Consider the following 14,932-nt stretch of genomic DNA (forward strand, 5'->3'; position numbering starts at 1 on the left):
CTGTGGTTATTAGGATTTTCTCTGTCTGCTCCCACCGGCTCAGTATGCAGGTTAACAACTCGCTGTCTGTATTACGGGCGAGGATGTGTGTGTGTGTGTGTGTTCAGGAGGCCTGTGGGTCAAGGGTGATTTAATATTGTAATCGCCCCTACAGAGAGCTGGACTTTTTTTTTTCTTTTCCCCTCAGCATCATCTCCAGAAAACACCCAAAAATGGTTCAACTGCCGGACTCCGCCGCCTCCCAACAGTAGCACCGATGTGAGAAGGGGGAACATGAGAAAAGCTTTGAGCAGTATTGATTCAGCCGAGTACTCTCGGAGCGAGTACCAGAGGATCTGAAGAGAGAATTATCCATGCACCATTTCCTCCCTTACTCCTGTGTGGAAAATTCTGCAGTTCCAGCTTTCTGGTAGCCTACATACAGAAGAAAACACACACAGACTCTCAGGGCCTTATGCACAGTCTTGCACAAGGAAAGTCATGCACACACACACAAGTGTTGAGGTTTGATGTTGCAAAATAACAGTTGTTTGATTTATTTATAGTCACTCCCTTCCATCTGAATAGCCGAGCGTAGTTTTTTCATCAAATTAATCTTAAAATAGGACTACAAAGAGATGCTGCAACGGTGTCAATTTAAGGATTTTTTTTTTCTTTTCTGTATGCTACATCATTTTTCCTATAGGAAACTACATTTATGGGGTTATTACAGTGATCCCAGAGCCTACATTAAGTGCGGTGAGGTCATTAGAAACACTAATAGCTACCACAGACTTGGTTAAGTGCTCCAATTTGACTGTGAGTCCATATGAGCAGATTATCGGAAGCCATATAAACTGGAGGGAGGGTAAGTCCACCAATGAAATCTGAATTTTTGGAGACACAGGGCATTGTCTGCATATGCCGCTTTGCCCTGAGTATCCTCCTCCCTCCTCCTCCTCCCTCCTCCTCTACTCCCCACCCGGTTTCTCCTGAATAATACACGACAGACCCCTCTCTCCACCTCCTCCTTTTCCTCCTCCTCCTCCTCCCAGAAGCGCCCTCGTCCAATGGCAGCCGCGCGTTTTTATCAAGCTATCTCCTCCGAGCCAATCCCCGTCCTCCCAGTGATCCCTGTGCACCGGATCCCCTCCCTGCCGCCCCTCAAACAGACGTAATCTGTGGATCAGAGAGGCAGGCGCTCAGTCGGTGTGGAGTTGGACTCGGATGGAGGTGATGCGAGTGAAAAAAAAAAATACTCACCAAGAGCCAAGAGCAGGAGGAAAACCGCATCAGTCCGCCTCGACAGGACACTGAAATCCTGCTGTTAAAAAAAAAAGAGAAAAAAAAAAACACAAAAAAAACCAAAAGCAGGGCGTGGAGGAAAAATCGTGTAAGTATGTCATCATGTCAAATGCAGAAACTGAAATGTGGAGGCAGTGATTTGTTGTGAACTGATGCTTTGTAGTTAGAAGGTGATGCTTCTTTATTTGATTCTTTACTGAGAAGGAAAAATGCAGAAAGTGTGAATGCTGTGATGTTTTTTTTCTCTCTTTTGCGCATGGACTCAACGTGAAACTCTGTAATGTGCTCGGCGCTCCGCACTAGTCAGGCGGCTTCTCGTGTCTAAAAATCAGCGCATGTGAATTTGCTCTACATGCCAGTTATTTAAGGGCATCCGTACGACTCGAGGACAAAACGTGATTTGTGGTTTTGTCCGAAATTTGAAGCCGCTTTTTTTTTGCACGCTTCAACTTTTTTTCCTTTTTTTTTTCTTCAAAGACCGCTTTTGCCTTTACGCGCATCGATGGTACACAGTGTACAGATAAATTGCTGCTTCTCGTTTCTTGGAAAGTTTTGAAAGATACGTGTGAACGACTCGCGGAGCCCAAAGGAATCCTGCTAGGAGGCTCCAAAACAATGTAACTTTGATTCATTTCACTCACCGAGACAGTCTCCTGTTCCTGCTGGGCCCTGAAAGTCGGCGAACACTGATAAATGGTGGCTATTATTTTTCAGCTGAACAATGCGCACCGGCTTTGTGTGGACCATCTGTCATTATATCGACATTACAGCAACCCCTCCTGCCCCGGCGAAGAATCCGAGTGAGACACCTGAAGAGCGGAAAACAGACAGCGATCGTTCAGAGCCGCCACCCCGTCTCTCGCCAAGCCGTGACTCATGATCCGTCTGTGTGGATGGGTGCGTAACGTAGCCAGAAAATAAACAGACACAGGAAGAAACTGATGCAATTAAAACGTTTGATGTTTCGCAAAAAAACGAGATGCCACACAATGCGCGCACGTCTGCTTGTGGTATTTCAGGGATTTGGAATAGGGCAGGGAGCGTAGACGCGTGGCTTTGCGCATCCTGAATTCTCGGAAACAGTCTTTGCGCATCTGACTTCCTACCGGAATTTGGGCCTTCGGCACATGGCAAGAACAGCCAGACTGCCATTTTCAGGGTGGGCACTCTGAGAGGAGGATGCACGCTGACCAAATAAACGCACTTCATCGTGTGCATTGCGCACTCGGTTTTGGCGCACAGTGGCCCAACGTGCCACTCAGCTTTTACCCTGCAGGTAGTTTAATGCAGCTGAGACACGCTTTTTTTCTCCTCTTCTTCTTTTTTTTTTTTTCTTTCTGAAAAATGGAGACTTTCAGAAACTGCCCTGCTTAGTCTCTCGGCGTGCAGTGCCAAGCACTAATATGCCTTAAGGTTAATGAGGCAGTCTCCATAAATTCTTCTGCCATCTGGATGTAGTAGGTCTAGACGCTTAGTGCAGCACTACAGTTTACTGGCTATGGATTGTACACAGCGTGCTCTAATGAAAAAAGTAAATTCGTGGATTTTTTTCTCTCTTTTTGAAAAACAAAACTTACACAATGCTCGCAGCAATTTAACTGCTTTTGCTTTCATTTCCTTTGCGTAAAAGAACGGGACATGTCTGCCTCAGTATACAGCTGTGTGGTGAATCAACAGTCCTGATGGATGCTGATGTGATCAGCCTTGATGGCCTCACTTCTGTCCCTCACAGGGCTGAGTTTCATATAATTCACTTTAGCTTTGTCCCTCATGAAGATTAGGGGAAAAAAAGCACAAAAAAAAGAAGAAGAAGCAGCAGCAGACCACTCCTGCTCCATCACATTAAAGAACAGCGAATATCTGAGCGCATATCTGTTTAATTCAGTTTCCAGTTGCTCTCAGAGAGTTATCAGGGGCCGAGATGAGTGAACAGAGCAAAGCCAGTGTCTCCCTGCTCCTGTAATGTGGACACAGAGGTGGTTGGATGTTGGTTTCTCTTATCTCCTGCTGGAACTATGATCATCATTCCTGTGTAGCTCATTATCACATATGATGAGTTTCATCAGCTGCACCCTGCAATTATGTCGAGAAGCAACCTGCTATCACAGCGGAGAGGCTCTCAGCCGCGGATCGCTGTTGTTCCTTCATTACATGGCATCGCCCTCGCAACAGAACGCACACAACAATTCAAATTAAAAACTAATGTTGCTACAGTTTGTCTTTGTCAGTGAAGCTGTAATGTTAGCATCAGGGAGTCCCATCTCGCATCTCGGCGCCATCAGCAGCTCTGTGCTCGCTGCCATCGTGCTTTTCAATTATAATGCAATATTCAGACACTTTTAATTTATGAACCGCGTAACATGTTGTTGCAGAAGAAGAGTTTTACAGGATTGTTTGTGCAGAGTGAGACTTTGATGGTGTGTTGTAATCTGATCACAGCTCTTTAGCAGGAACATTTGCATTATGTTGCATCTGAAGGAGTTCACATCAGCAGGAACGTGTGTTCGTCATGTGTGCGTGTTTGTGCTTCCCTGTGTGTGCGATTGCAGCGATGGGTAAATGGAGAGGTTAGGTAATGGAGACCCCTGCCCCCTGCCTCAGGCATTGCGACATACTGCCTATCTAGATGAGTGGATGACCTCTGACCTCTTGTCTGGCCAAGGGCTCAGGTCTGCTCGGGTCAAGCCAGGTGGCTTTTGAGAGCCTGTTGGCTCGATCAGAAGCACATGACATTTGAACTCGTTCCACTTCAGGAACAAATGCAGCCTTTCAGTTAATTAAGAAACTCTCACAGCCTATGTGAGACTGTGTGTGTTACAGGTAAGGTTACGGAACAGAAAGCACTGATTAGAAACTCTGGAAAACTTGTTAAACTCTGAACGCCTTCCCTGTGGAATAATCTGATATTGGCCGTCCTTTATGCTTAACAAAGTCTGGCATCTTTTTTTTTTTTCCTAACTGTCTGATGCTTCAGCTACTTTTATCTGGAGGTTCAAAGTAAAAATTTAGCAATGCAGATATGAAAAACAACAGATATTCCCTTGAGTTGTCAAAACCAGATACAGGTCTGCCATTACGCTTCACGCTCAGCTCCTGTTGGAGACGTTACAGCTGTTGTGTTGCTGCTTTTATCAGAAAGTTACAGCGAGACACAAACTAGTCCCGATCTTGTTACAGCTGAGAGAAAACAGCCCGTCTCGATTCTGTCACAACATGCTCTCTATTGTATCACTGTGCAAGAAACTCCCAATGGAAATTTTGGAATCTTTCCCATTGTTCCTAAAGGAAAGGGGGCTTTCATATGGAAGTGGGGAACGCCAGGAAATGACAGGCATTCTTTGTGGACTATTTGAAAATAAACTTGTGGGTCCTCGCTTTTTCCTCTCGACAGTTAAGCAAAAAAACTAGAAATTAGAAGAGAGGATTATGGTCTTAACAATTCCTCAGTGGCATTTTTTCACTTTCTTATGTTTCCTGCTGCAATTTGTCCCCAAAGTATATTTTCTTATTCAGCGTACTGGAGGCACGCCATCAGAGTTTCGGCTAAAGAGCTTTTGTCGGGAGCTTTTCACTCTTTTCTCTACAGTTTCTTGAATGGCTGCATTCTTATTTTGCTCCTTATTTGTCCTTATTTTGCCTTATCTTCCCTCCCCTGGCTTTAAACACAACCCCGCTGCTCCGGCTCTGCTTTATGAGGTGTGACAGTGAGGTCTGGTTGCTGAGGCAGGCCGTGTGGACTGGAACGTAAAGCTTTACATTCAGCTGGCTGCAGTCGGGTTCGGGGAGGACTTAAACTCACTTCACCCCTATACAGTACCTCGTATACAGGAACTGGCTTCATTCTGCTGAGCTGGCATGAAAGTGCAGAATTGGAAGGAGGGAAGAAAAAAGAAAAAGAAAAAAAAAAAAAAAAAGACCTGCTGTCTTTAACCTCAGAGGTCTTAGCTCAACACATACAGTTGCTACTCTTAATAAGGAGGAAGGAGCCGTGAATGAAAACTGTGAGAAAATGAAAAACAGGTGCTGATTCGTTAAGTTTGAAATCACAGAAGTTGTTTTTTTTATGTCAACAAGTTCTTCACGTGTGGTTCTGCTGCACCAGGTGTTCGTAGTTGTACAACTTTGTCGTCCTTTTGACATTTAATAACAGGTTTTATTCACCAGGATGTGCTTTCTACACTGGTCAATACTTCAGATTAACACTCACACCTTATCCCCCCCAACTCGTCTCTTTCTGTCTCTCTTCCTCCTCCTCCTCCTCCTCCTCTTGTTGTTTTTCCCACCAGGCCAGTGGTAGTTCCCAGGTATTTGACCAGTGTAGCGTAGCCGGGAGGCTGGTTGTTCTGTCCTCTGTGAGACAAAGGCAGCGTGCCTCAAGGAGACGGATGAAAGGAAACGGGGCTGTGCAGCCACTCCTTTTTACAATGGGAAACCTCCTTAGTGAGGCTGTAGAGCAAATAACCACCTTCTCTCTTCCTTTTTTTAACAAGCACCGACTCTGTGAGAGTGTGTCTCGATTCTTTTTGTAGTAGGAAGAGCGGCGTTGTGTACATAGATGTGAGTTGGTGTGTGTGTGCGTGCGGAGAGGAAGGGGTATCCTTTATGTCTACATAGAACGTTTTTTTGAGCGTTCTCTTCCTTACACCTGTTTAGTCTGAGCTGACAGATGGCGCTCCTCTTGTTAAAGATGTTTCCTATGTTGAGGTTGTTGTGGTTTTACAGAGGGACCGAAATTTCAGGAGACAAAGCAAAAAAAAACCAAAATCTTTTGTTGAGGCAAATGTTAGCGGAGCGGTCCGCTTTTTTCAGGATGAGTACTAAAATTACTAATTGATATAATATTTAAATATGTTAGTAAAATCAGCACAATTTAAGATAATTCAGTATTAAAAAAGTAACCCGAAGCAACTTAATCGTAGCTGCAAAGTGTACTTTAGTCGTAGGTAAACACATTTATTCTTCATCAATATGCTTGATGCACATATATTATAAATCCTGTATGGGATTGAAGTGGCACTGAGCCTGACTCTTTAGTGCATATACAGTTGCATAATGTAAGAAGTGCCTTTTGTTTTATGATCAGATCATGGTAATAGTTTACAAATCTTGAAAAAAAGTGCACTTTTTTTTTCTCTTTTAATGTAACTGATGATAATTATAAATCACCACAAAAGTCTTTAAAAACACATCAGTGCACACTACGTGAGTCAAAGTGTTTTGCTTCTTTCCAACTCATTTTCAGTTGCACAGTGATGATTGATTTGTGCGCCACTCATTACCAATATTACACCACATTACTGCATGCTTACAAATGAGTTTAATTATGCACATACACTTGCGTTTCCTGCGTCTCTGCTGCGTATCCGTGTCGGCTCGAACCCACCGGTGCTCCGTCTAGTGTTATCATCTCGGGTGGTAGTCAGGGGGAGGGAGCGGAAGCCGCAGGAGTCTTTTATGGCTCCAGCTCCAGAGACAACCTGTTCTCAGGCACTTCTCTTCTGGCACTTTTTTATGACATCATAAATTCCTCCATTTCCTCTGACCAGCCCTAGGTGGGTATAAAGGACATACCTGGCCAGTAATTGTCTGTCTGGCCCTCTCATCTGTCAGATTCCTTATACTGCCGGTGACTTCCTCCTGAGCCAGACTCTCAGACTGCCTGGAGATACACAGATCTCTTAGATCTGGACGGTAGCTCAACACAAACAGCAGCTTTATTTGATGACTGATCGGGCGCAGTGCAGTTCTGCTCAGACGTCTTTTACTGCATCTTTCTCGGTCATGCAGGTCAGCGAGGGGAGTCGGCCTGGCACCCACACTGGAGGCTTTTCTGCGTGCATGTGCACTTCAGACCAACAACAACAGGCCACTCTCAAACCTGTTGATACCTTTTGTTTGTTGAAGTCTGAGGATGAAGAGCAGAAAAAGAAAGGATTAGGGGAAGAAAGAGGAGGTTTTTTTGGAGGGGGAGAGGAGCCCTCAAGAACATTCAGCGTTCACATTCATTTGATGCTCAGTCCGGCTGGCCTCAGGGAGGCTGGAACAATACACGCACCAGCATGACAACATTCCTCGAGGTTAAAAAGGTCAGGGGTCACCCAGTGACCCCAACCTGCCAATCAGTCCCAGGGCACTAACTCAGTGCCTTTGTTTTTGCCCTGTGTCTTTGCACTTGTTGAACAGACTCTGCACCTTGTGTTACGATGTGCCCTTTGCTCTCTAATAGACTAGATTGGCATGGAACACTTTTACGCTTTTCTAATGTTGGTTTAGGCGGTGTTGGCTCTGGTACTGATAGTTTTAATATACAATGGGGCATTTATTGTGAGGCTGGAGAATACATTTTCATTTAATTGTTAAAGCTTTGGGGTCCAGAGACAGAAATACGACACAAAAAGAAAAAAGGAGGCAGGAAATAAATTAGCTAGAAGCTTCAAAAAGTGCAAATTGAATTAGAATGCTTGGGCCAGGTTTTCTTGGCAATATACTTTTTAGAGTTATGTCTGTAGCCTATGGCACATACAATAACCCAACCAGATGTTTGGCAAGCTCACATCTATATATGGTAGAAAAAAGAGCCACCACAAAGCAGGCAAACTGTAATTACTGTCCATGTTTTGATTTGATTTATACCCGTTTTATATAATCAGCCCACAAGGGTCAATTATTAGTCCGACAAGGGCACCGGAGGTCCTCAAAGTCGTATTTTTCCTCCCTTATGAAAAAATGCGAGTTCAAGTTTTTTAGTGAACACCACAGCACACTTCAAATACAGGCTGAGGGCCGCCATTAAAGTGGAGCATATGCATGTGTAGGCATGGAGCGGCATGTGAGGCCCCTACAGGCACACTGCAGGTCTGTTAGTCATTACCAGTGAATGTACAGTATACACTGGAGTGGACACGCAGCTACATTAAAGCCTCACCCACGGCCACATCAGACCACCCCAGAGACACACCGCTGGCACTTCCTCCACCCGCCTCCGTCCAAGCTCAGCCTCCAGGAAAGCGTGTTTTGGGATTTCCGGAGGATGCACTGAACATTAATCGTCTGCTGATTAGGAACCTTTCTAGGGAAAAATCGCTGGTCTGATTCCTCGAAGAAGTTTTCTGTTGTTAGCTGTTAAAAAATAAAAAAATCGATATCCAGTTTGTATTTTGCCTCTAACTGTGTTGTGTTTTCTTCCAGGTTTTCTGCCCTCCCGCTGACTTTTGTGACTCATCGTTTCAGCCAGGTATACTTCACAACATCATTAAAACATTCCCATAAAATGCTCATTTCGTTACTGAATGTTTACCATGAGCCGCTTTCTTTTTTGTCCTCCTTCTTGGTGGAATAGCATCGCAGGGAGATGACTATAAACCCCCTGAATTTTATCCTTCCGACTAAATCCGCTTACAGTAGAGGAAGGAGACATTGCTCTCTATTAGTCTGCAGTTAGAAATGAAAGCCTATCTGGCTGCAGCTGTGGAGGAGCTCCAAAGATGGGGACGTTTATTGTCAGGAACAAATAGAGGCCTTTTTATTTTGTCTAGCAGCTGACGCCTCTACCCACCCACTCCTCCAAAACCGCTTTTGTCAGTAATGTAGAGTGGCCTGCTCAGGCAAGAGCGAGAGACCACGAGAGTTTCAAAGCAGAAAGGGAGAAAAAAAAAAAAGGAAAAAAAAAAAAATGAAGTGCAGGGTTTGACGGTGATAGGCTCGGGGAGGAAAAGGCCCGGCTGTTTGCCATATGGTGTAATTATCTGCTATTTCAAAAGATTATCTACCTCCATCAACAGTGTGTTTAAATATATATGTATAGAGACATATATATATGTGTGTGTGAGTGATTTTGATCTCTGGTTTGTAACCCCGGTGTAATGTTGAGATTCTGTGGCCTGCAGCTTGGCCCCCCATTTAAGCTGGGTTAGCTATGATCTCTCCCCCTTTAACCCCAATCCCTCCCCCCCACCCTCTGTGATCACTCCCTCCCTCACACACACACACACACACACACACACACACACGCATATACACGCAGAGTCTCTCCACACAAAAGAAATATTCAGCTGTAGAGAGGGGGTCCCTCAGAGGGCGCGACATTGAACTGGGGGGGATTAAGAAGAAATGGCTGGCTGACACTGGGGTTGCCATGGCAAAGCCCCCTTTTCTCCTCTCCCTCGACCCTCCGCCTATTTTTCATTTTAAGTCTCATTGTGGGGCGAGGTGTAAGTGTGTGTGTTTGTGACTGTGATGGAGTAGGGACGATGTAATATGGCATATGAATTTAGTCTCTTATCCGAAGCTGCTCGGCTTCGCCCTGAGAGAAAAGAGACTTCACGCGCTGCTCAGTCACACGTGTTTCTTATTTTTGCATCACGCAGGCAGTTGACTGTAAACATAACGTTATTTACTGGCCGATGTATTCCTTTCACCGAGGAAAAATATTTGTACGTTTTTGAATATTAATTGAGGAACGTGCGTCACGAGAGACGGCAGAGTCGATAATTCAAACGTCCAGCGTACGCACGAGACAAAAACCAAATTGTCTATTTTATGACTTTCTGAATTATAGCTGCAATAATGTGATGCATTAGTCATCCATTGTAGCCGGCGTGTTATCATGCTAGCCTGATGTTGGCCTCCCAGCCCCGGCAGAGTAATGGATGCAGGTCTCGCTTGCTCAATGACATCAGCACCCTAAGCCGATGAAATGGGGCGATGAATGACCATAGATCAGCGTTTACCATCCTGACGTCAGCCCCTGGCCTGCGCAGCGGCGCGGTGACACTGTCGGTGGTTGTTCCCCAGCTTTGGCCTGCTCTTGACAATGGGAGCTCACAGTCTGTGGCCGGGCGATGAACGGGGCATAAAAAGCATGACTGCACAGTAGGATGCCGGCATTGTTCTCTGGACTAGATGTCCATAAGAACCGTGGCAGACTTGAAGGTGGCTCGGTCATATTGTTCTGAGAAGGTGTCAAACCAGACGAGGTTTTCAGGACTATAGCGTATTTATGTGATTAACGGCTGAGTTCTCACTTACCACATGTGACCATTAGTTCTAACAGTTTTGTTTATTTTGCCCAGATTTTAAGGTATTTGTCTTCGTTTCTACCCCAAAACAATGGAGATGAATGCAATTGCATCTCAGACGCACTGTCACACTTAAGCTGGATAATCCTCAGTTTTCCCTGGAACTACTTTCTACTGAAGAAATCATCCTAATGAACGCTGCCGACAGAATGTTTTGTGGATTATTCAAAGTGGCTAAGTTGTTTCTGGAAAGCTGCGTTGTTATTGAATATTTGAAATGTTATTTTTCAGTGCCGTGGCCACAACAAATTTCATTCGGTACCGCAGAAATCCCAGACGCAGATCTCTTAAAATCTGCACAAGGGAAGCCCAGTTTTTTTTTTTTTTGCTTGTGGCTACACACCACAGGAGGAAATGTGTTTGTTTTTTTTTAATTTTTATAACCGGGGGTGAAATAGCCAATTAAAGACAAAAATACTGTGGAGTATAAGTGCTAATAACTTCCTCTTTATCTGTGTTTCAGATGCTGTTCCGGACCATCTGAAGATGCAAGACTTCCAGTTGGTCTGATTAATGAGGTGGCAGTAATGCAATAAAGCAGATCCGCTCAGCTTATGTTAAAGCCTAAACACACTCTGATGGGTTTTTTTTTGTGTATAACATAACCGGAGCTGTCACTGCCCTGCGGACAGCGGACTCATTCTGCCACTGTCTTGTGTCATCACGTCCCCCTTTTGTTGCGCAACCTGACCTGGTTTGAGCGACGTCCTCGACTCGGTCCAACCCCCCCCTCTTCCTCGCCGTCCCTTAGCTTGTCTCACCGCCTGTCCTCTCCCCTCCTCTGCCTCCCCTCCGCCCCTCTGTCAGCTCGGCTCACGGTCACAGCTGCCGTCCTGCCTGCCTCGGTGAACATTCAACGCTGTCGGTGAGTTTGGTATGGATCACATAAAAACCATCGACCGTTGACTGTGCCCCGTGGCTCGCTCTGGCGACGTCAGGGAAACAACAAAGAAAAAAAAAAAAAAAAAAAACACAAAAGGGCAAGTGGGTGCATGCAAATCCAGAGACGAGAATACATGCATACATGCACAAAAGTGACACTCTGTTTCCACTGTACCCAAAGACCAAAGGTCACAATCAACATTCATTGCTGTCGCTGGGTTGGACTGTGTAGAAAAGCTCACTGAACAATGAGTGCAACTGTGGCCCAGATCTGCCTGACTCGCGTCTCAGCCAATCAGCCGACCGGATGTGAAGCACTCTGATTTCTTTATTTATATACTTCTTGTTTTTCACTTCTATTTTCTCCTCTCTTCCTCCCTCCCCGGTGCTGGGAGTCTTAAGGGGAAGAGAGAGAGAGAGAGAGAGATAGAGACACAAATAGACTTCTGGCTGCTTGCTTGTCCTCATCCTCCTCTCCTCTCCTCTAATTGATGGTTATGTGTGCAGCAAGGGGGAAGGAAGCGGAGTGAATGTGTAATCATTTGGAGTCTCTTCTCCTTTAGATGTTTCATCCCTCTCTTTTTTGTTTGTCTAATTATACACTGAGCTCGGTTAACTCTGTGCTAACTGAGCGTCTGTGCTGGAGGATTGACAGAAAGGGAGGTGGTGGTGGTGGGGAAGGGGGGTAAAGAAGGTTGAATTATCACAAAATTCTTATCTAATTTTTTGGTATATTTTATATAATGTTCTTCCTGCTGGCTGCTGCAAATGTGCGAGCAATTTTCAAATGGATGAAGGAGATTGTTTTCACCTTTCTGAGGATGTCTCATTATCTGTGTTTGAGTTTCATGAGAGACTGTCTGGTTTCCTGTCTACCTCCGTGTGTGTGTGTGTGTGTGTGTGTGTGTGTCTGTGATAGAGGACCTGTCTGCTGATCTCGCAGTGTAATATGTTATTTTCCTTCTATACTAAAGCCTGCGCTCTCTCATGGGAGAAGAGGCAGTCTATAACCTTGTCTTCCTTCACAGTCTGACCGACCACACCGTTGCCATTTCTCATCGTCCCCTTCCTCTAACAACTCTCTCTCTCTCTCTCTCGCTCCTGTCTTCCTAATTCATGGCGTGGTAAACACACACACAGCCTCATGCGGTTGATGTATAATGTGTTTTAGTGAAACAATGCTGCGAGTTTTTTATCGCTGATTCATTAATGAACTCAATAAAGCTGAATCAGAAGCCATTCATTAGCGTCTGATGTGATTATTTGCCGCGCAGATTGACTCATATTTACGGGTGATTCGCTTATTTGCTTCTCTCAGTTGTCTTCATCCCCGTATTTCTAACAGAATGCACTGGCCCCTGTCATTTAGCAACCAAGCCCCATGTCCATGTCCCCCTCTCCCAAGTCTCTCTGTATTATTCATAGAAAAGCACTCTGTGCAGTGGTGCAGAAGAGTGGAGGTGATGTAATAGTGGCTGTGAGCGTGGCTTCAGACTGTCATTTGGGATGGACTCATGCGACAGGAGAAAAAGCTCAGTTTGTTCGGCTTTGTTGGTGTCGCCAACAGCTACAGCTGATGACTGGGGATTAGACACGACGCACATCCCTGATAAAAGTCTCTCTCTCTCTTTTTTTTTTTTTAAAGTTATTTGACACTTTCACTGAAATTAAATTGAGAAAGTTACATCTCAAAGACCTGACATGCGCTCACGAGCCCCGCTGTGTAAATGCTAAAGTGATGAAAGAAGTGAAGGAATAGTGTGGAAATGCAGCTGAAGGTCCCACATCGTGGCGTGAACCGGCACCTGGAGATTAGCGTGCTGTGTGACAAAACATTTTCACTTAGAAATCCCACTGCAACAGCAAAAACTAGTGCCAGGTTTGCTGAAATGTAATTTCACAGCGCTTTGAAGTGACACTACCTCCATCTAGTGTTGAGTTGTTGTTGCTTTTTTTTTTTTTTTTTTTTTTTTAACACAACTTCATTGCGTAATTGGTGTCAAAATCACATAATTGAACAGTTTACGGAAAGCAAACCACAGTAGTCAAGTCTTCCAATTTCACACTATAAACGATATTATTTTAAGATTTTAGCTTATCTTGGTTTTACATAATTAGATTATGCTTTTTTTTTGTCTTTACTTTAAAAATGCTGTGAATCATCTCTTTGCTCACACTTATGTAACCACGGCTTTGGTTTGGTATGTTTCAAGTGCTATATAGATTAAGTTTGACCCACTTGCTTGCACAGGATCTGCCAATTTGGTGAGATTGTAGAACAGAATTCATTCATCACATTATGATTAATCAGAAATATTCATGCACTCAAAGGTGGACAGCTGTGTTTAAGCATTAATGGACCAAACACCCTCCACATGCTGAGAAATGATTGTTACATCTGGCCTGTAAATTCTTCTTCTACTTATCATTATTATTATTATTATTCATATTATTTTCTAGCAATGCTTTCGCTCGCCGTTAATAAGCAGCACTCCAAACAGTTGTCTGAAGACAGCTAATAGGAGAACAATTGATTATTTCTGCGAGGAGTTTACCGAGGCTGTTTCCTGCCGCATCAGGCAGGAAATAAACTTCCTTTTCATACAACCTCAAGCTGCACTGCTCTCTGCTACGTTCTCAGAGAGTAGAGAGAACTTCAAAGTGTATATATTTCAAATTTATCACTGACAAACAGCTCTTTTCCCACGTGAAGTGAATCATCTACAAATCCTGTCCCCTGTTAACAGGATTTAAACGGAGTGAACGTTTCATTTACAGACGGAAAGTTAAACTCCTGATCTGTAATAAACTCCTTTCCTGAGCTAAACGAGAGATGATACAGTTGAAAATGTGTTGAAACTATAAATCCTATTTACAAACATGTATTCTTATCAGTAGGACAAATTAATGTGTATTACATCTGTAAGTGACATTAGAGTGACTTTTTCCATTCTTCTAATGGTTCATCTTTCTCTATTTCATCATTATCACAAAGCTTGAATGTTTCAGAATAATAGTCTCAGCATGCTGCAAGCTTATAAAGAAAGTAAACTTTACTACACGTGTTAGGAAGAAGAGTGTTTTTACAAGAGCCACGCACCAAACAAGTCTATCTATGATTTAATATGACACCACAAAGACCATTAATGAAGCCAGTGATTCTTTTTTTAACAAAACTTTAATACTTTTATGTAAAAAAGACAAACACATGCAATATAAAAATAAGAAAATAATACTATCCAGCGCTCTTACAGTTGAGCTCATATGCACAGCTTAACAACACAGCTTTTACTGACAGCAGTTAAATTGTAGAACAGTGAAGAATCTTTGTTCACAGGCAAAGCTCAAATAGATACAGTTTTTTCTTTGGTAGCTGGAGTCACTTCTTCATCTGCCCTTGTGAGGTCTTGTGAGGTGTTGTGAGGTCTCGTGCACTTTTTGTGCCCTTGTCCTGCAATGACAGTCGATCAAGTTGAGTTACTTCATTTGCTGTTTTGTGCAGGAATCAAAGTATTTTTTGGTTATTATGTTTGGTAAAGATCTCACCTGATATGCGCCACGTATTGGACAGGCCAGTCCCAACCAGGTTTGACGCACGCTTTACCCTTCTTTGTGTGGAGACTATAAATTTAAAAAAAGAAGCAAATCACATCCATTATCTATACACCACTTAATCCTCACTAGGGTCG

General features: G+C 43.9%; 1 protein-coding gene and 1 long non-coding RNA gene across 2 annotated transcripts in view; one reads left to right on the forward strand and one right to left on the reverse strand.

Annotated features, from left to right (window-relative positions):
- Positions 1-1,174: 1,174 nt before the first annotated feature.
- Positions 1,175-10,934, forward strand: LOC103357631 (uncharacterized). Its single transcript, XR_520214.1, has 3 exons — positions 1,175-1,372; positions 8,473-8,518; positions 10,825-10,934. It is a non-coding gene; the product is annotated as an uncharacterized LOC103357631 (long non-coding RNA).
- A 3,468-nt stretch (positions 10,935-14,402) lies between these two features.
- The window catches only part of LOC103357634 (C-C motif chemokine 4 homolog), a 9,187-nt gene continuing 8,657 nt past the window's right edge, over positions 14,403-14,932 (reverse strand). Inside the window, exons 3-4 of the mRNA XM_008282262.1 lie at positions 14,790-14,864; positions 14,403-14,694 (exon numbers count right to left, since the gene is read on the reverse strand). Coding sequence (XP_008280484.1) covers positions 14,631-14,694; positions 14,790-14,864 — 139 coding nt within the window. The 3' untranslated portion in view covers positions 14,403-14,630. The remainder of the gene's footprint in view (positions 14,695-14,789; positions 14,865-14,932) is intronic.

The sequence above is a fragment of the Stegastes partitus genome, unplaced genomic scaffold, assembly GCF_000690725.1.
Source record: "Stegastes partitus isolate 25-593 unplaced genomic scaffold, Stegastes_partitus-1.0.2 Scaffold264, whole genome shotgun sequence".
Classification (NCBI taxonomy): Eukaryota; Metazoa; Chordata; class Actinopteri; family Pomacentridae; genus Stegastes; species Stegastes partitus.